Source organism: Neolamprologus multifasciatus, chromosome 2 (assembly GCF_963576455.1).
Source record: "Neolamprologus multifasciatus chromosome 2, fNeoMul1.2, whole genome shotgun sequence".
NCBI classification, from domain to species: Eukaryota; Metazoa; Chordata; class Actinopteri; order Cichliformes; family Cichlidae; genus Neolamprologus; species Neolamprologus multifasciatus.
The window spans coordinates 20729382-20751108 of record NC_140440.1 but is presented as its reverse complement, the minus strand read 5'-3'; the positions used below and the strand labels follow the sequence as shown (position 1 = coordinate 20751108).

General features: G+C 44.0%; 1 protein-coding gene across 2 annotated transcripts in view; it reads left to right on the top strand.

Moving 5' to 3' along the window:
- The first annotated feature begins 2745 nt into the window (after positions 1–2745).
- tenm1 (teneurin transmembrane protein 1) overlaps positions 2746–21727 on the top strand; it is a 210987-nt gene continuing 192005 nt past the window's right edge. The window contains exons 1-2 of one of the 2 annotated variants that reach the window (XM_085134297.1): positions 2746–3332; positions 18794–19066. In XM_085134297.1, coding sequence (XP_084990423.1) covers positions 18850–19066 — 217 coding nt within the window. In that variant the 5' untranslated portion in view covers positions 2746–3332; positions 18794–18849. The remainder of the gene's footprint in view (positions 3333–18793; positions 19067–21727) is intronic. The other variant, XM_085134305.1, reaches the window with a different exon arrangement.

The window sequence follows — 21727 nt, the reverse complement described above, 5'->3', positions numbered from 1 at the left end:
CTATCGAAAAGTTTTTTTTTTTTGTCTTTAGAAGAAAAAAAAAAGAAGTAATAATTGAAGATGAAAATACTGGATTCTTGCCTGTAGGTTGAAGGCTGTGGAGGTGTTAATTTGGTTGTGAATGCTTGGAGGAAATGTAAAATGAAATCTGCGAGAATTTATGGTCGTGAAGCGTATGCATCGGGAAAGGTCACAGCTCTGTCATTTAAAAGAGGAGAAAAAAAAGATTTCAATAAATGGTTGGCTCTGTCTCCGGTGAGATACTCGAGCTGCGTATGGCTGACTGGGTGATGCTGGAGCACTGGTGGAGAACAGAGGGGAGAGAGAGTGATGGAGCACATCCCTAACACCCTTCCGGAGAAAGAATACCCGAGTTAACTCTTAACGTCCCCCGAGATCAGGCCATCCACTGCAAGGGCAGAATAATACTGTATCTCTACTGCAGCTGGTGAGCATTGTTGACAGCACTGATCCAAGATCCCTTATTAGAGAATGAGAGAAACCCCTTCAGCAACATCACCCTGGAGAGAGGATGGTGCTAGGCAGGGGGATTGAGAGAGGGAGAGATGGGGGTGAAATAAAGCAGAAAAATAAGAGAAATTGTAGAAAATGGAAGGAATATTTTTAGAAGACTGCACAGGAAGAGGCAACCACACTGAGGGGGAAATAAAGGAGATAATCAACAGAGAGAATTACAAACTATTGAGAGAATAATTGTTAGTTTCTAGTTGCAACGTGCAACGGCTGCCTTTTTTGGTTTCCGTGGTGGAAAGATTGATCACCGGCCAATCGAACGCAGCCCACAAGGAGCAAAGAGTTCCGAGAAGTAGAAGCTGTGTTGGCTTTGCAGTTTGCATGTATGAGACTAAGTAATGCTCAAGGAAACTGCCTCCAGCTGTGAAGTAAAGTAGTGCAGGGATACTTGGAATCCAATATCAGTGCTAAGGCTTGAAGTAGCTTTAAGGCAAGGCTGCATTATAGATCTAGCCCTTGTTTCATGACAGCATGTGAAGTGCAACGTACCCCGAGCGCGCAGGTTTTAATAGATGTGTCATAGGGGATGAGCATGCTCGTAATCAAGGGGAGAGGACGGGTGGCAGGACTGCGGACAACTTCCCATTAAAGTGATTCCTGCCAGACTACCATCTTAGCATTCACACCAGTAGCGGTTGCTTTCTCTTTAGACTCTCACATCGTCTTTTATGAACCTCTAAATCCACCTCTGTGCTCGCTGTTCCTCCCTGTACACCCCAGCTGAGCTTCCATGTTTTCCAAATAGGGCAGGAATAATTAGATGAGCAAACATGGTCTTATGGAGAACAAGCTCATCTTTTTTGTTTCGACCAACTGCATTTATTTATTTATTTATAGCCTGATGAGATACTGTTTAATTAGGTTGTGTCACTTTAACTATAATGCGGTGACACCAGATTCAATGCAACTGACATTAAGTCTGAAATGCACTCTAACCAGCACCATACAGCTTCTGCGGCTCTAATGAGGCTTATTATCAAATAAAATGTTGTCTGACTTTGCTCCATAAACTTTCCCCAGCATGAAGTGTATTAGATACACTGTATCATAGCTGTACGCCAGGGCTAGTTATAAAACATTACTTTCATTTTCTTTGTGTTTCTTTCTTTGTGTCATCGTGTCCTTAATAAGTCTCTCCTGTATAGCAAGGCCAGTCCCCCCCACCCAACCACCCCCTCTCCACATCTATTATCTCTCTCCTCCACAGACAATAATGTTCAAAAAGAATCACAGTAAAACACTGTGACATTTCAAATCTCTGCAATGAGCTGGTTGTCAAGGAGATGTCTCAGTGAGATGTGTCAGGCAAAAAGAGGAAGTGCTCTTTTAAAAGAGCGTTTACCCAGCCACTGGAGGTGTAATGTGCCTGCCATTAGGACTCTGCTGGCAAATAAGGGAGTCAGAGAGACGCACTGTTCTCCACGGTGTAAGAAAGCACCTTTAGAGATCCGGGGGGAGTCCTTCTGAATCCTGATCAAAATCCATTAGAGTCTTGTGCAATTAAAGGGAGCATGGTTCTGTAGTGACCAGGCAGCTGCATATTGACACTGACACACACTGGTCATTTCTGCATCAGCCAGGCACAGCTAACATCAAACGGACAAGGACCTGGAGATCTTTTCCCCTCACTGAGGTCTCCTCTTGGATAACCTCATCCCCTGCCGGGGGGGGACTGTTTAGAGCGGACTAGCCGATGAAACTGACGAAAAGTGCCAAAACCTATTGTTGATAAAAGATGCATACTGCTGTGTTGTGTTGGGGGATATAGCAAGACAGGCTGAAAGGCGGGTAGACTGAAGCAGCTGTCAAAATGGTTGTTTGTAGCCCCGCGCGTACAGCGCTTTGGGGAAATAATAAACTGCATCATTAGAACCCCTGTCATTCACAAGTTGTTTGTAGCAGGCTGGCTGTAAATACCCACTCCAATGCATCGCACATAGAGCACAGGTCAGAATCATTAGGTGGCTAATTTAGCAAAGAAAAACACATCTTATGAGTTGGTGTGCAGGTGTAAACACACCAGGCCCACTGCAGCCATAAATTAATGCCATATTCTATCTTCTGCTTAAAAGTAATTGAAGTGAATGCTGTTGTTTTTTTAAGATTTTCTTTGGGTCCTATATATTTCCTCGCAACAACATGGAGTTTATTTATTTTGTATAATTTTTATATTGGGGGGGGGGGGGGGTGAAATTGCACCTCTGCAGCTCTCGGGCCTGTTGCACCGTGGGACCGGATGAAAAAGCGAAACTTTTCCTCGTCTTAATGAGTCAGCATTCCAGCGCAGGACCACGGTGTGCAGCCATATGGCACCACCTGAACGAGTCTGACTAGTGATCCAGACGACCTCCTGACGCCTGCAAGTGTTTGTGTCTGTGGCCGGTCTGTGCCACACCCCCTTCTCCTCGGTGCGGTGGTATGATCCAGGGATACTGTTATAGCAGCACCGAGCCTCACCAGCAACAGCATCATCGGGTTCAACTGCGGCTAAACGCACCGCGCCGGGATCCCTGTCACACCGCACAGCGGAGCTGGCCCCGTGCGAGGAGATCCCTTCCTCCCCGCGCAAAATCGTCTCGTCGTCCTCCATCGGCATTTCAGAGCGAGCATCATCAGCATCATCAGCACCGCCGCCTCGAAACCAGACCGCGGAGAGAGGGTGTCTCGTCCACATTTTTTAACCGGAGCTCAAGTCACATTTCTGCCGGTGGTGGAGAGGGGGTATAGCACACACTTCGGCTTTTGCAGGCTGCTTATAGCACGGAATCGGACTAAAGGGATGGCTTTACGTCGGGAAGGTAAGCGGCACGTTCAGTTCTGGCCTTTTTAGTGGGCTCATTAAGCGGGGGAGGGAGATCGGGCTACGGTGCTGCTTGGCTAAACGAGGCTCGGGTGCCGAGACAACGTGAGTTTCACGGGAATGGTGATTATCAGCTGTTCTGATGCGCCGTGCAGTGCTATGACCTGTGCGTGTCTGTGCGCGCGTGTGTGTGCAGTGTATGACAGAGTGAGGCAGACACGCAGAGAGGGGGAGAGTATATAAACGTGCGTGTGTGTGTGTATGTGTGTGCGTGTGTATGTGAGTGTGTTTGTGTACGTGTGTGTGGTTGGGCTTTTATGAAAACCAGTGCACCTCGTTTGAAGTGTGGGGATGCAGACTTTGTGCCTGTGTGTGACAACCTGTCTAAATGATGACGATCCGAGTACAGTGCGCGGAGCAGCAGGCTGCCAGCTTTGTATGTGTCGTAGCCGTTTTGCTTCGGAACACTCACAGCCTTGAGTTGTTGGGGTTTTTTGTTGTTGTGTTTTGCTCCACTTCTGACTCGTCCGCTTCATCTCCATCAGCAATCAGATCCAGGGGGTGTACGCGCCTGACGCGCCTACCCGGGCCCGGGCTAGACATTACCACCAGTATAGGTCCAACAGGCACCGTGACCCACTGTGTTTCTCTGTTATTTTTACATCTCTCATGTCAACTCCTAGCCCTTCTGGATGGCTGGTGAGGCAATTTCTGGCCTAAATTATTGAGCTGCGTGATATCTATTTTCCACGTTGGCGCAGTTTAAAAATGTGTGAGGGTAAATAATTAACAGGCGGCAAATGCATTTTGATAAATCATAATTATTGTGAAGGCAGCGCAAATTGCACCGAGATGGATAGGCTCTGAGAGACTTAAATTAGACCTCCTCACTTCTCCCCTTCACAGCAGATTAGAAATAATTGCTTGGAGTAAACCACTCAAGGCACATTTTCAATAAATAAATAAGTCATAGATACGACAACAACAAATAAGGAAAACAAATATATGAATAATGCAGATTTCTGAGGAATTCTCCAGATATATTATTCCATTAGCTTTGAACTCTCAGAAGCATTCCACATCTTTTCCGATGGTATTAAATCTGGCTTTGTTTGATTGAGGGGAGGCAAAAGCATTTTAATCATAAGCTATAATTCATCAGCATCTCTAATACATGCATCTAATGCACCACCCGCTACAGCCACTGTACACATCTCTCAGAGAGCTGCATTAGTGTTTGGACTGTTTCACCCATCTGGCATACCTGATTCCTGCATTATTATTTTGGAGTGTTCAAAAAAAAGAAAACAACAAAAGCAAACCAACCCGGTGTGGCTTCTGCTGCAAGCTTTGAACTGTGGGGATTTTTGTCACAAGGTGTAACCCTCCCGTCTCACTGCCCTACCTGGCTTTGCTCACAACGAAGCTGTAGCTGTGCTTTATTCTTCTTCGGGCTTGCACGTTATTGATAGTCATGATAAAAATCAGGCACTTTGTCTCAGCTCCATGTGATTAATAGAGTGCATCTTGTACAGGAGGCTTGATAACACACATACACACATGTTCTCTTCTTCACCATATGGATGCACACTCTTTTAGTCACATGTGCACTGAGTAGGGAGATGATGTGCATGCACTGGACCAGCAGAGGTTGATGGTTGGTGCTCTGGTGTAGATTGGCTTCGCCTCATGGTGGCGGCCTTCTTGTCATCCGCATACATGCAGATGACTTTCAGTCCTTCCGCGATGATCAACAGTGATTAAGTGCATAGTTTTTTTAAATCGCACACCCATAATGGCAACACCTTAACACCTACAGGACAGGCCTTTGAATTGAAATGTCACTTCAGCAATTAAATGCTGCACACACACCACTGATAAGGCCTTCTTGTCAGTCAACCAACTCACCACACCACCCTTCAATCACTTGGATATTCCAGATTGTACATTTAAACTCGAGCTAGCACACACACACGTACACACACGTACACACACTCACACACTCTCCGGCTTCACTCTCAGCAGCAGTTAGCAGTTGTCGCTGTGCTAATTATCTCCCTCAGTTGTTGCACTTTTTAATTTTCACAATTGTTGTTCTTAAGCGGGCGGTGCATTTGGTGTTTTGGAAATCCAAAATAGCTGCTTAGCTTCTTGGCTTGGAGTCACATCATTATTTCAGTGCAACTTCCTGACAATTTGGGCCCCGAGTGCCGATTGTTAGGATGCTGGCATTTTGCTTCGGCTGTCAGCAGATCCCATTGTCCTGTGTCAAGAAACCAGTAACAAAAAAGAAACAAAAAAACTGTTCGCTTACTTCCAATAATTTGTGTTTTTCTGAGATTTGAGTGATATTGCATGGCCTTTGGATAGTGCAGTGCTGTGCGAGACAGCGGGGGAGTTCTTTTTGTTATCCAGCTCTGCATTATTTATGAATTTTCATTCCAGGAATGCAGTAGCCCCTGGCACTGTAATGCTCCCCTCTCCCATGGAATCGCTCACACTCTTCCCTTCTGACCCACAAGTTTGTCCACAAAACTAATTTTCCTTAATAAAATTGGGGTCATGAATTAGAGAGAGGACAATGTGAAATGCATCAGAGGTTGTTTATTATATAGAGTACAACACTCAGTACTGCAGCCAGGCAAAATGTGGCCCGGTGGGAGTTTTTATCCCTCTCTCTCCTCTTCTTACTCTCTCTCTCTCTGCATGTCCATCATATAGTAAGAATGTAATTGCTGGAAAAGCATAAAATGCGTTTGCGTTCGCCACCTGGCTGATAATTTCAAAGTAAAAGCGCTCACGCCAGCCAGCTAATCAGAGTGCTAGACCCCTAGACTTGCAGACACAAACACACATATACACACACACACATACGCAGCGTAGAGATGTAACCACTGTACAACTTCAAATATTTACCTTCTTGCTGCAATGCTGCTCCATCCTCAAGAGGAATTGTTTAACAAATCCTGCAGTGCTAATTAGCGTTTCCTCTATTCATTCGCCTGTGGTTGGCCTCTGCAGCAAGGAAATTGCCAGCCTGTGATTTTTTTTTCTTTTTTTTGAAAAAAGGAAATACAAAAGCAATACAGTGCTACAAAATTACCCTATAAAAACCTCACATAGTGAGCCCATCATTTAGACTTGACAATTCAGGCACTTGGAATAAGAAAGCAGGGTTGGTACCAAAGTGATTACTGCTAAAAAAAAGCAGTGAATATGAAAATGGTTCAGTTGATGGCTTTGCAGACTCATTAACAGCTAATTATAAAAACAAGATTCATCAAAACAGTTGAACTCTTAGATATTTGGTTGCCATTTATTGATAAATATCACAAAATGTTACTTCAGTAAGTATCATGTATTGTATTTTTCTAGTAACTGACCATTATTAAGAATTCAGTAGTTACATATTAAGCTTTGAAGATTTTTTTTACTAGTGAGTGAGTGTGTGTCTAAACCAAAACCTGGACCGACAGCAACAGAAAAGCAGATAGAAATAGTAACCAAAATCACCTTCTTTGCTAATGCTACACACATACACACACACTTACAGACGCATAGATACAGTATATGCCCGAGGCACTCTTCTTTAAAGTACTCTGCTAAGTCTCAACTGGCATCTCCAGCCCTCTGTTCTCTCTTGTCGTCTTCCATTGGGCTATGGGCAACAGTCAGGAACTATGTACAGTTCAATAACTACTCAGGTGTTATGTGAGATTTGTATGGCAAATATGCAATCACAGTCCCCCTTCACACTCCTGCACTTTCATCCTGGTCCCCCTCCTTTCAGATTTCTAGTCTGCACACAGAAGGATCAGAACCACGAGAGGTTGGCTGGTCAAGCCCACTCTACCTCTCTTTAAAATATGAGATTAATTTGTCAAGAGGTGTGTGTGTGAAGACCAGCGCTGATGACACACACCTAGACAGAAATTTGAGATAGAGAAGCTGTCAGAATATTTTTAATTTGAGGACCTAATTTGCGTATTTATGTTGAATTATATTACACACAGGGATACAGCAGACAATCTTTTTCATTGCTGATTAATACATTTTCTTGCTTTTTTTTAAAAAAAAATTATGGTTCTTAGAATTTGTAGTGATGCCTTTAAATGTCAGCCCAAGAGCCCCAAGCGCAAATATACAAAAACAACAAGTTAATGTTAGAAGGAGCCATAACCTCGCAATATGGAATATTTTTGCTTGAGTAAATACTTGTAACCCTAGCAGATAAATGTTATTTCAGTCAATCGCTGAGCTATTTCGGTGTAATTCTTTCTTTCATGACAGTATTTTATTTTCTGATATTGCTGTACTGCAACTATCATAAAAAATGACAATGCAGTATCTAATGACACACATAGAAAGCACTTCTACATGGACACGCATCCCACTGTAAAATCTTTTATTAATCCAGTCAGCAGACAACTTTAGCAGAAGAAAAATCAATTTTTGTTTCTTTCCCAATTTATTACCACATAAATTGTCCTTCACCTCCAGGTCCACGTCTTGGAATTAGTGTCAAAATAATTAAGTTTAAACCAATTATATCATATCCTGCATTTGTTCACACAGAGGACAAAGGGGCAGCTGGCACTGGCTAGCTTATCGCCTGCAGACACGGGAGCCATCAGGAGAGGGTACCGACTGAAATTGGATGCGTCAGATATGCCGAAAAACTGCGCACGATCCACCTTGAGGGTGAACCAAACAGCCATGGTTTTAGCCAAGTTACTAACTGGACACTAAGTCGCCTTCACATCTGCTCCATATTAGCGCACAATGAAGCTCAACAGCACATCACACACCTACAGTTGCACCTCAAGACCGTGATTAATAACTCAATATGAATGAGTTGCATCAGTAGCTTTGTTGCATGCCCATGAAATGATTTATTTAGCACTATAAAACACAGTGATATTACACTGTAGATCTCTCCGCTAAACGAGTTCATCTATTTCCTGCTGACTGGTAAATAGCCTCATGTGTATCATCAGTAATATTCATAGCTCTACTTTCTAGATGATCATGAATTATTAACTCATAGAAAAGATGAATAGCGCCAAAATGGTGCTTGATGCATCTCTGCTGGAAGCCACATTTTGCACAATGCAATGTACAGTAGGGTACAGTACGGTTGGGTTGGGTGTGTTTTTCACTGCCTTGCGAGGAGGTGAGTTGTTTTCATTGTTCAGGTTTAATTTCAGGGAGGAGACTTGATCCACCGTGAACTCAGAGATGTATTTCAAGCGCGTGCATCATCGCACCAAATTGACTTCTGTCTGTAGAGACACATATTGTTCGCTGATTGCAAGCCAGGATGTCAAGCCAAACTGCACTTAGCAAAGTGATGTGAAAAAAAGGAAGACCAAAAAAAACAAGGCAATATGTACTCCAAGAAAACTAGAGAACAGCAGAGCTGCACAGCCATTTTTCATGCGAACCAGACTTTGTACATCGCGTTTCTGGACGTAACAATCCCGAAATCTGAAATTTTACCAGATGCGCTTGCGTGTCATCCCCACCTTGGTCTCAAAAAGGAATTGTTTGGGGAAAAAAATCCTTATTTTGTTCTCGTTGATGTGCTCGGATGACACAGTGATTCATTTGACAGGAACCAAAATGAGAAATGCAAATTGGTGAGGAATGTGCCCACTGCAGATTTTGCCTAACAAATTTTGAGGAAGGAGGGAAAAAAAAGGACTGCAGTGGAAAATAAGATGCAGGATAAATGAAAAAGCAAGGCGGAGGTTTGAGATATCGAAGGAAAAAGTGCTTCAAATGTCTCTCTGCCACTTCCTAACTGTAAATACATTTTACAGTATGTGTGCTATTGATTTCAAATTTATGTGATTTGTTTATCTGGAAATCTGCAACTCTTCTCTTTCGCTGTTACATCTCACCATGGCCTGTCTGTGCGTCTCACATATATATTATAGCCTTTAGGGCTGAATACACATTTCTAAAAATCCTGCATTCATTCTTGGTGAAAGCTCAAAATTTTTATGTCTGTCTCAGAGCATGGTTAAACAGACTGTCTGCCATAACCTTGAGGCAGATTTATATGTTTATATAAATTGAACAGACGTATAGGTGGGATGTATTCAGCCCATCGCTTCTGTCTCGTCAGCTCACAAAAGAACATTGCGAGAACGTCGGCTTGTTCCCGACTGAGTCCCGTGGTCTTTGAATAGCTGCTCCTCTCTTTGTTGAGAAGTATTTTCCTGTGTGAGGCTGCTGAATGCCATCCGTGGCCTCAGTCTCTGAGCCGCCAGGAGAATCAGAGTGAAGGTGAGGGCTGAGAAGAGATCTGAGGAGCTGCAGGAGCCCTCTGGACTTTTGCATTGGGAGTGCCGCAAAAAAAAGAAAGAAAGAAAGAAAAAGATCTCCTCTTACACGCTCCTTGGTTTTCAGAGGCTGAGAAGCATCAAATTGTAACAGCGCAGACGGAAGATTAGCCCACTTAGCATTCAGAAATCAATCTGCTGGGCTGCTCAACAGCTACTAGTACATCGTTTCGGCTGCTCCTCTGGAGGACTAATGCTCTTTACTCACTCATTTCTCCGTAATCAACAACTTCATGAGTGAGGACGCACAGGAAATACTGTCTAAATCGCAAGTCACCGAATCCAATTTCAGGAATCAATGGCATTGATTTATCAATTAATTTTGCATCCCTAATGCTGCCACTTTGCTTGGCTTTGGGTGTTGGGAGGGTTTTAGCGGTCAAATGCATTATTGAAAGAGGCTTTTTTCCAAGCAGTGGCTGATGCAGAGAGCTTAGGAGGTTGTCACTCATGATGTAAAGCTTTATTTGCAAAGCGAGTTAGTGCGAACAGCCTTTTAGTCCGCCGAGGAGGACAGTGACATGTATTTATCTTGCGAGAGAGGAGGAATATCAAATGTGTTGAATAAGGCTTTGCCTTGTCAGGAATATTGATTAAGTGGTTTTGGGTGGTGTCTCTTGCTCCGTGTGTGTGCGTATTTGCGGTCAAATCCCCGTGTGCCCCCTCAAGTGGATGTGAATACAGTACATGTGTGCTGTTGCATACTTGCATCATATTTTGTGTTTTCTTGTTTGCTCTCCGGCCTTCTAGGGAATCAGCAGAGGGCTTTAGATCAGAGAGGAGCAGGAGCGGAGCGTGAATAGAAAGAAGCAGTGGGGGAGACAAAAAAGACTATGGGCTACCTTAGTCGAGATCTGAAAGGAAGAAAAAAGTCATAACTGTAGTCAAGATATAAAAGAAAGCTTTGAAAAGCTAAAGCTTAGCTACTCCCTCGCTCTAGGCCACATTCAGAGAGCATGAATAGTGTAGGACCTTATGGATTTCTCCACACTGCTCAGGCATGAAGCACTGATGTGGGATTTGAGCCATGTCCACTATAAATAGTCAAATGGCCCAGGTTGGTCCTGACAGCTCCTGACAGCTCCTGACAAGGGCCGATCTGCTCCGTGAGCGGACGCACGCAGACTTTATTTCCTGCTTCTTGGTCATGCTCTCATTCTAACACGGGTGGGAAATACAACAAGGATTTGCAGGGCTACACGTGTCACCTATACGACTTGCTTTGCACATGCAGCAGATGCATTAACCTTGGGTTATACGGTGTGCAGAATAATGAGGGCGTACGGTGAACCGGAGGCTGAATGGTGAAAGACACTGCGACGACAACACAGGAACAGCAAGCGGGGTTTGCACAATGCTGCCTTTGCTGAGAAGGCCAGTGAAGACTGTTGAGCCTCTGTGGCATGTGGGTGTTCAAGTGTGCTGTTTGTCAGCTAGCGTGAAATGCTATAAGAACTTGTGGGCACAAGGGCACTGAGTGTGTGTGTGTGTGTGTGTGTCCGTCTGTGGATGATTGTCAGTGTGTGTTTCATCTTCAAACCCAGGAGCTAATAAAGTCTGTATGCTAAGGTTTATGTGTCCGAGCATGCGTATGTATATATATATATATATTTATATGTGTGTGTGTGTACTTGTGTGCTACAGTATGTGTTCTGCTGGTAAATTCGGCATTAGCAGCAAGAGATTTCAGGCTTGGTCAGCTATGAAAGCACAACTACGTGACAAGAGTGCTGCTGCCGCCCACAGATAGCTAGCCCTTATCCACTAATTAAAACCCTCTATCACTCCATGTCTCACTTGGCAATCTCTCTATCCTTCAATGCTCCCCATTTTCATAGTGAAATCTCTCCATCTCTTATTATCTACCCATCACTCCCCTTACCCTTGTTCGCCGTTCATCCCTCCCTCCCTCTTCTCAGCGGGAGCCGAGGGCTCCCAGTGGGTGGTGCACTCTTTTGTTGTGTTGTGGGTGGTTTAGGTATAACAGGGTCCTGTGGGTCCTTCAGGGCCGCTCGTCATCGTCATCCCTGTCATATGCCTGAGGAACCGTGGTGGTGCTAACAAATGGAGAAGATAGCTTTTTAAGCCCTATCCCCCCCACACGCACACACACGCACACACCTCCTCCTCCCATCTCTCCATGCAAACAGCCACAAACACACACAGGAGGCACACACATAGAGACACATACACCCTCGCTTTAGGAGAAGCGCTCTCTCTCTGACAGCTCACTGTTTACTCCCGTAGGACCTGTAGCCTGGATCTGCATTTGCAGCTACAGATTGTGCCTCGATTGCTTCTGATGATTAAGCCATTGTAATGGTAGACAAAATGAAAACCTGCAAACAGCGACAGGATTGTCATAACTTCACTTTGGAGCATCTGGGGCGATAAGTCTATGCTGTGGCATGAATATATTTTCTCAAGGTTCCTCATCGTCATTCCTGCGACTCGCCGGGCCTGTTTAGCGAGCAGAATTAGCTTGTCTCTGTGCAAACAAGCTTCAAGGAAACGTATAAAGGCGAGAGCTAACAAAGAAACTAGCTTCCTACTCACATGGGGTCTCCGGCCTGTTATGAAAATAAGAGCCTTCTCTGCATGTAATCCTGGAACGATACTGTATCAATAATATGAGGACTAATATGGTTGGATGCCACTCTGCTCTCCCCGTCCTCCTTGTTTATTTACCAGTTTGAAACTCAATTTCACTGCCTCTGCCTGGCCCCAATCCTCTTGCTGCCTCATTCTCTTTTTCCATTTTGCATGCTCTCTCTTCTTTTTGCTTCATGACTTCAGCACATTCATTTGAGATTGGGAAGCGTAAATCGGTTTTGACTTGTCCTCATGGTCCTTGCCTTTTCACATGACAATCTCAGCCGTGCTGTTTGTGTTATCGTCACTGCTGTTGGACATCTGAGGGACTCCGCCCCTCCAGAGGAGACTCGGAGCGTAAATCCTGTTTAAAAGCAAGTTGTGTATGTGAGCCTCGATCACTTCTCTAAGCAGATTTTGTCCATGGCTGCACTGTTTGAATGAATAGATAGATAGGACGGAGGATCAAGTGGGTGAAGGGTCCCATTAGATATTATTGCATTTGTGTAGCCATGGATTATCACTCCCGTGTGTGTGTGTGTGTGTGTGTGTGTGTGTGTGTGTGTGTGTGTGTGTGTGTGTGTGTGTGTGTGTGTGAAAGAGGGATTGATAAGAAATAGAAAAAATGGCTAGTGGCAGTGGATAAGCACTGGAAGGGGATAACAAAGCAACATGATGCTTGTGTTGTACTCAGTGTTTTCACTTTGTATTAGTTTGGTAAATAAGGAGGATGTAGTCCCCACATACTGAATCAACACTGATGCTACCTATGAATTCTCTGATTTGTACCACGCTGCTCAAATAAAAATGATAGGTGCACTTTGAAAACGTCAAATTTCAATAGGAAAAAGTCGTGCTGGACATCTATACTGATATGGATGAGTAATGTGTTAGGAATGAAAGGATGACACGTTGTTTGATGGAAATTAAAATTATCCACCTATAGAGGGCTGAATTCAGAGAAACCCCCAAAATCAAAGTGAAAGGCTAGTCCATTTTCTTAAAATTTCATTGTAACAACTCAAAATGGTCCTCGGCAGTTTGTATGGCTCTCACATGCATCCTTGATAATGTGAGAACTCCTAATGAAATGATGGATGTTGTCCTGGGGGATCTCCTCCCAGATCTGGACCAGAGCCTCACTGAGCTTCTGGACAGTTTGAAGTGCAACCTGGCAGCATCCGTGGACCAAAACAAAATTTCCCAGAAGGGTTCTACTGGATTTGCTCAGGTGAGCATGGGGGCTAGATCATTTTGATCATTTCCTTCATCCTTCAGGAATTATCTCCAGACTTTCACCACATGAGGCAGAGCACTGTCATCCACCAGGGTGAACCCAGGACCCATTGGACTGATGTAGGGTGTGATAATGAATCCAAGGATTTCATCATGATACTTAATGGCACTCATGGTGTCATTGACTAGCCTGTCTGCGTGCCCCACCATGGATATGCCTCTCCAGACCTTCACCGACCACCAAACCAGTTATCCTGAATGATGTTACAGGCAGTATAAAATTCTCCAAGGCTTCTCCAGACCCTTTCATATCTGTCACATGTCCTCAGGGTGAACCTGTTCTCATCTGTGAATGGCACAGGGTGCCAGTGGTGGACCTGCCAATTTTGGTATTCTATGGCTAATGCCAGTCAGGCTCCACAGCACTAGAGAGTGAGCACAGGGCCCACAAGAGGACAAGTTCCTCAGGCCACTCTCATGAAGTCTGTGTCAGATTGCCTGGTCAGAGACATTCACACCAGTGATCTGCTGGAGGTTATTTTGTAGTCGGCAGCGCTCATCCTACTCCTCGTTGCACAAAGGAGCAGATACCAGTCCTGCTGATGGGTAAAGGACCCTCTACGGCCCAGTCCAGCTCTCCTATAGTAACTGTCTGTTTCCTGGAATCTCCTCCAGGCTCATGAGACTGTGCCACCCTGGAGGAATTGGACTATCTTTGCAACCTTTGTAGGGTCCAGATATCACCTCATGCTACCAGTAGTGACACTGACACTAACACTATCAAAACTAGTGAAAAAACAGAAAAGATTAGGATAAAAAAATGTCAGTGTCCTCCACCTTTAAAACCATTCCTGTATAAAACAGGGGTCGGCAACCTGCGGCTCCAGAGCCGCATGCGGCTCTTTAGTCCTTTTAGTGCGGCTCCGTGTGGTTTGGGAAAATAAATTATTATTTTTAAGCAATTAGCTGAAGTGTATTTTATTTATGTTAGTTCTTTTGTAACTTGTAGTTCTAAACTAGAAGATTATTGTAATATTAAAATATAAAAATAAAATTATATTCTATTATTTTTTTGATCGCTCAAAATAAGCGTCACACTTACGGAAGCCGGTATACCCGCCGAAACGCCGTGCATTTATCGAGACTTTCAACCCCAGGTAAGACAATTCTGGATCTTTGGATCCACATTATGTCAGCAGCTCCAGCGTGAACTATGTTAAAAACAAACACTGCTCACGCCTCACAGATGACAGCTTACAGTCCTGCGTAAAGATGAAAGTGACTTCGTACAGCCCCGATTTGCAGACGCTGTGCGCAGAGGTTCAGGAGCAGAAGTCCCATTGTAAACATATCACGGCAGGCCCCACGATGTTTCCATGAACATGCTTTTCAGCATCTCTTTATTGACCACTTTTCACACATGGTTGCTGTACGCATACAGCCGGTGTTAAAGCGCACAGCCCGACACATATTAACACAACAGCATAGAGAGCCTCCCCTGCAGCAGCGCTGCAGACCACGCCACGCCACACACATTAACTAGGTAAAATACATATTTTGGCAGAATATTGCAAATATCTATTTTTCAGCAGCATAGTGCTTTTGTTTTCCCAATTATTTTTTTAAAAGACAGGTCAATGCTCCAAAAGCCCAAAGGCGATATAAGGCTGGTGGCTCTCAACAGTTTTTGTTTGCTACATGGATGATTTTAGTTCAGCTGGGTGTCTTTCCTTTTGTTATATTTCTTTAAGAGTTCAAAATGTGTTAATTACATAAATAAAATGTAATTTTCTCTGTAGCACTTCATGGATTTAAGCAACACACCTTAGTTGTTTACACAAAGCATAAAGGTAAAAAACAATATATACAGTGTTATCTTCATTTTAGATGTCAAAAAGTATTTGCGGCTCCCAGTGTTTTCTTTTGCGTGGAAATCGCATCCAAATGGCTCTTTGGGTGTTAAAGGTTGCAGACCCCTGGTATAAAAGATGGTAGTAGTCAACAACATACCTAACGTGAAGTCTCCAACATAGCTGGTGCAATCTTGATTGACCATAATTATACAAATTATACCATCAGTGCTAAGTAAAACACATATAAAATACTTGTACCTATCAAAACTGGAACACAAAGTTTGTGGATGAGCTGTACTACATGAAACATCCAGATGTCTGTCAAAGAGGCCACGCCCCTAACTTTAAAACCTAATAAAAAAAAGAAAACATAATCCTTGATAGCTGTAGAGATGCAAAAAAATTATCTATGGGAACAAAAAAATGATTTTTGTTCCAGACTGTAATCCTAATAATTTCCTCTTTAAAGTTCAGCATTTTTAACATTGAAGACTACGGAGATTGACTCACTTTTGGAGCCTGCTTCAAGTGAACTGTGAATTTTGGCATCTCTGCTTTGGCTTCCTTTTTCAGCCTCCAGGGTTGCTGTTTGTAAAATAAAGACAGTGATTGTGGCTGCTTTTGACACACTGAAGAAGCTCAGTGTTCATTTCAAACAGATATTGATAATGTACCTCCAGGGTCAAGGCCTATAATCTCCTTACCGATGAAAACATTAACAACCATGAAGAATGCAAAAATGAGATATTTCTGGCTGCCAGAACAGCTAAAACTAAATTCAAAGTTATACTAAATACATAGCTCCTCCTCCTAAGATGCAGGCTGCTTGATCACCTTAGCAACAGCCCATATGTTTCCCATATTGTTTGTGTCTATCTAACAAGTGAGAATAGATTTTCTATTTCTATTTTATCACTGCTTTCCATTCATAGCAGAAACACGTTTATTATGCTATTCACAGACAAATAAGAGATTCGAGCGATATGCACATTGTCAGTGCATAAAAATATTCACCCATAATCGATTTGCGACACATATCTTATAGCTTATACGTTTTTTTACGGTCTACCAGTCAGTCTGTCTTTGCATTTGCAATCAGACTATGATCATTTTTAGTAACTGGCAGTATGGTGATACAATGAAGCACTTAGCTTAACAAATGCACCGTGTAGTCCCGTGTTCTACAAGTGTATAAATAAATGATGAGAGATGATACAAACCTTGTAAGGAAGGTCTGAAAGAATCCTATATTAAAAATTTACTCTAGCATGGAGCTAATTATAACAACATCTTTGGACCTTTTCAGAGCAATTGTGCTTGTTCTCTTGGAAGAGTTGCCAGTAGCTGAGCCAATGTGCCCACTCTGCCCCAAGGTGGTTATTCCTCAGCTGTGAATCTAGCCTGGTGTTGAGCTCAGGTGGCACATGCTGACTTGTCCTAGAGAACGCCCCTGTGTCTTGTTTGAAGCGAGCTTGGCTCTAGGAAACAATCTCCAGGTTTCAACATCAAAACCGAGAATCAACCCCCCTAATGGGCACCCTACTGTGGGCTAGAATTAGCAGGAATAACCCCTGCTAGCAGGCTTACTTCTCTAAACGCAAGAGCCTCGAAGGACGAGGTGGAGGGCGGAGAGCGCGCGAGGCAGGGGAAGAGTGGGGAGGAGGGAAAGCAGAGGTGGAACGGTACAAGAAGAGGGAATTATACATGTCACATACAAGCACAACTACATTTATTAAGAGCAATGTTCGCTGCACCGTCTGTGCGAGTTCAAACGCGCGGCGGAGGAACAAGATGATGCCCCTTTGTGCCGCGTTGCAGTCTTTCATTTTTCTGTGTAAATGTAAGACAGACATAAAACGGGACAGAGAGCCTCTGTAGAGACAGACAGCAGTCAGTGCCTGAAGCGAGCTCGGAGCTCACAGGGTAATGTATACTCGCTCCTCACCGTACCAGAGAGAAGGTGACACCAGTCAATCCCGTTCTGACAGGGCAGCTGAGATAATAGCGGGCTTTGATTCCTTGCAATAACTTCTGCCAATCAAAATGAAAGGCATCGTGATTGCAGAGAGAACCACAAGCATGCGTGCGTGCGAGTGAGTCCGGAGAAGCTTACTGTACGCTACTGTACGGACTGAGAAGTGAGATAATTGCACAGAAAATGCTCTTGTGCACTTTAAAAGGCCCTGTTGTGCTTAAAGGGGGAAAGATGGATGCAAGCAAAGGCTAGTTGTGAGCTTTTAGGGTGGGGGTGTGTGCAAGATGAATGCGCGAGTGACTTGGCCCATTTTTTGACTGTTTGCTGTCAGAGGTCAGTGGGTGGTCTGCATGTGTGTGTGTGTGTGTGTGCATGCGTGGAGGGGATGAGGAGGGTGAGTGCAAGGCCAGGCTAGGGAGGCTTTCAGGTGGAATAAAAGCGTTATTGCAGTGGTAGAAAGGTCAGCTGTAAACCTGTATCAGGCGGGTGGTGATCACCCTATGCCGCAGATCTCTGAGGTATTGAGCAGGCACGCTCTAATGGCTTTGATATATGGACTACAGGACTCCCTGAAGAGGTCAATACCATAGCACTTTGTCTCTATGAGCAATGACCCTCTCAAGCTCCATTTAGAAGCTTTATAACTGCAGGAAATAGGCTGGAAAGGCCTCGAGCAGGGCACGATGAAAGAGAACTAATATGAATGAAGTATTTTCTAATCACTTCTTCTGTGCTCTAATCGTCGTCCCAATCAATCATTAGTTTGGCGGTATAAGTATATAGCGATGGACGTTATCGGAAGCAGATTTTGATGTGGTTGAAAGAAGAACAAGAGAATTGGAGCTGAATAGAGCCAAAAGAGCTGATTTATCATTACTCCATTCGGGAGGGCAATGACACTGTAAAGACTGGCTTCTAATAGCATTTCATCATTACTTCAGAATCTGGTGAGTCACAACGTTTAATGAGAGTGAGAGACACGGCTCTCAGCGACAAATTTGTAGATTTATTCGTAGTTTGTCAATGCTCGTCTGTAAAAGAGAGATAAAGCTTAAAGTAGCGAGAGGAAAAATAGAAACCGCAACTGACAGAACACTAAGCTTTGCTTTATTTGGGCCAATTTTTTTTTTAAACACGTGCGGACATAATGGCTACCATCGCGGTCCCTTCTGAGCGTATTGATTTGGAGCTAACCTTTGGTGTGAAATATGAAAGAAGCCAAATGCTGTTTATGAATGTCTGCTGTAATTGGAATGAACAGATGTTGCAATACTGTTCCACTGTGTTCAATAATAGACTTTTGCGCTATTTTTCTCCTCTGCCCCTGTCCGTTTTATCCCCTGTTTCTTTTCATTTTCCACCGCTGGCCCATTCTTCTTTCTCCCTGCTGCCCTTTTCCCTTCCTCACTGTTTCTACCCCATTGCCCTGCGTCTCACCCGCCTCGTCTTCTTCCAGACTCTGTGCTCTGTGCTGTGGCTGTGCTGAGTGACTAAAGTGGAGCCCTGCGAGCCATGGAGGATATGGACAGCAAACCCTACCAGCCGTTGTCTAAGGGGCGCCATGAAATGGAGATGTCCTACACCAGCTCATCCGACGAGAGTGAGGATGGGCGCACCCATCACCGCTCCTACACATCACGCGAGACCCTGCCTGACTACACACACGAGCTTCGCCTCACCCTCGGTTCACATCGGGAAAGGCAGAGCAACTACAGCCAACCCCAACAAGGTACAAGGTCACGCTTATCATGCTATCAGGGCATGCTTAGGCTGGATATAGTTACCTTGAAATATACGTCTGCGGTTGCAAAGATACTGTATGTGTACTCAAATGGATACTGGCACCAACAGATAGGCAGACACACACACACACACACACACACACACACACACACACACAGAGGTCTTTAAAAAGACCTCTGTGAATTACCTATTACAGTCCACAATGAGCCAGAAGGACAGTCGGAGGCAGCCAATTACCTCTTCTCCACGGAGGTGATATTTCTCTCCCACAGCTAAACTAGGTCAACCCCAAACCTCTCTGGCCTCACCTGGGGTGGAACACCACCCTTCATTACACACACACACACACACACAGATACTGACACGGGCAGACAGAGGCACGCATACATGCACACACGCTTGCATATACGCGCGTGCACACACCCCGACACGTACACACCGAAAAATGTCTTCCCTGTTGGTGACAGGAGGAGAAATGGGCCAGCATGCGCTGTGATGGATGGCCTTTATGCAGGTCATGTGTGGTGTTAAAAGAGAAGCAGCGCCTCATCGGGAGCACGCCACTGTGCAGGGTTCATGGTGATCAATAGATACTCTTTCCACTACCTCAACCTTGTGCTCCTCTGCAAGACCTACCCACCATGCTAACAAGCAACATTAGCCATTCATAACGGTTACAACTCCTGACAAGCGGCCCGCTCCAGGGATTTCATGGTTTGAATGCCACCTGCTATGGATTTCGTCGTCCTGTTCGTCCATACGGCAACCTGTCAATGGCCATTAGTCATAATGATGCTGCCTCAATATATTCCACGACACTGCGGTGTCAAAAGAGCACTTGCACTTGCCTTTTTCAGCAGTTACTCGCCTTTCTGTTTCCATAACAAACAACATCCCCTGCCATCAGTGTCATATGGTAAGGTGCACGAGACCCCCCCAAAGCAGCCTTTCAAATGTCAATGGCAGCCGGTTCTGCAAAGCACATCTGTTCATCTTTGGGCCACAGAGTTATATATAGTATACCCTACCAAAGTAACCAACTGTTAAGGGGGGACATTGCCTCCAGTGACATTTTTAATGGATTACGGTGTTCGTGACAAAGATCAGCCAGTTCGTTTCTCATTTAATTCCCCACCCATGTTCTTCATTTTTTCCTTCATCTTTTAAGCCTCCCCATCTTGCCCTCTCCTTCCGTTCCTTCCGGTTCCTATCCTTCCTTTTCTTTTTCCCACATGTTTCACTATCCACTAATATTACAAATTCCTCTCTCTTTCCATTTAATCCCACATCACCTCCTTTCTGCGCTGCACCTGTCTGTGCTAAGCCTGTTTACTTTGGACCGATACTGTTGATAGATGGCCGGATAGACAGCCAGGTCCCCAGCGACGTGACCATTTTACAGAGCTGAAAAACGAATGACCAAAATAATTACATTTTTTTCCCCTACTAATGGATGCTAATTAATTCGTGCTTTTTCAGCATGCTGTTTAGAAAGCCAGAAATGCATCACAGTTTAAATATTTGAATTAAGTAAGAATCTGATTATTTATGAACCTTTTTCCAACTAATTCATTTCACATTCTTGCAAAATACCTTCTGATGACACCAAACACCAGAGGTTCTCTGTAAACTGCTCTGTTATTAACATACATATACATAAACATACAAGGCTCCTGCCAACTCTTATACTAAAAAGAGCAAAAAAATAAACAAATAAATAAAAGCGCTGCGCATGATCCCAGCCGATCACACAGAGGGGCAGTGTACGTGCCCCGAGTTCATTAGGTTTACAAAGATTATTGCTAAGCGTGCACAATAACAATTAAAAGTGTCTCAGAGGGGTTCTCGGAGTTTCTCTCCTTTTAGAGAGACTTCAGTTAGTTAATCAAACCTAATCTGTAATTAAGAATAGATTTTAAAAAGCGAGTGGCCGTTTAGAATCCTCAATTAACCTAACCCCAATAAATGCACGTCTTTGGACTGTGGGAGGAAGCCGGAGAACCCAGAGAGAACCCACGCAAACACGGGGAGAAAATGCAAAGTCCACACAGAAAGACTCCGGCCACACGGCGGAGTCAAACTCAGGACCTTCTTTCTGTGAGGCAACAGTGCTACAGTCCCAACGTGGACTCTATATATGACCCCAAGTTTAATTACATATTTGATTGAAAGCGTTAGAAATACTTAAATACTTAATACTATAAATGTGTAAGCTCTTAACTCAAACAGAGAAAGAAACACAAAGCTAAGATTTGGGATCCAATTCAGGGATTTTTTACATTATATTCAGACTACTTTCTTGTGATTGTTTTTACCCAGACTGCTTGGCAAATAATGATTTTTGCTCATGACAGGTACTTACGAGATTGGAAGAAAGCACAGTAATATAAAACAGTCACATAAATAGTCCGGAGGCCTGAGCGGGTGACTGTAATGGCAGGAAATGGGAAGTTCTTCAAAGAAAAATATTGTCGCTCTAATCACTTCCACCCCCAGCCTCTTGTTTTATCATAAATACGTTTCAAAACAAAGCGGTTAGACAACTTTTCAGTTTGCAGTCAATCCGTGTTTGTTGCTACTGGGAAAAGGCCAATTTGCTTCCAAATTGCCCTCTTGCAGCCAATTTGAGCTAAACAGTAGTGTGTAG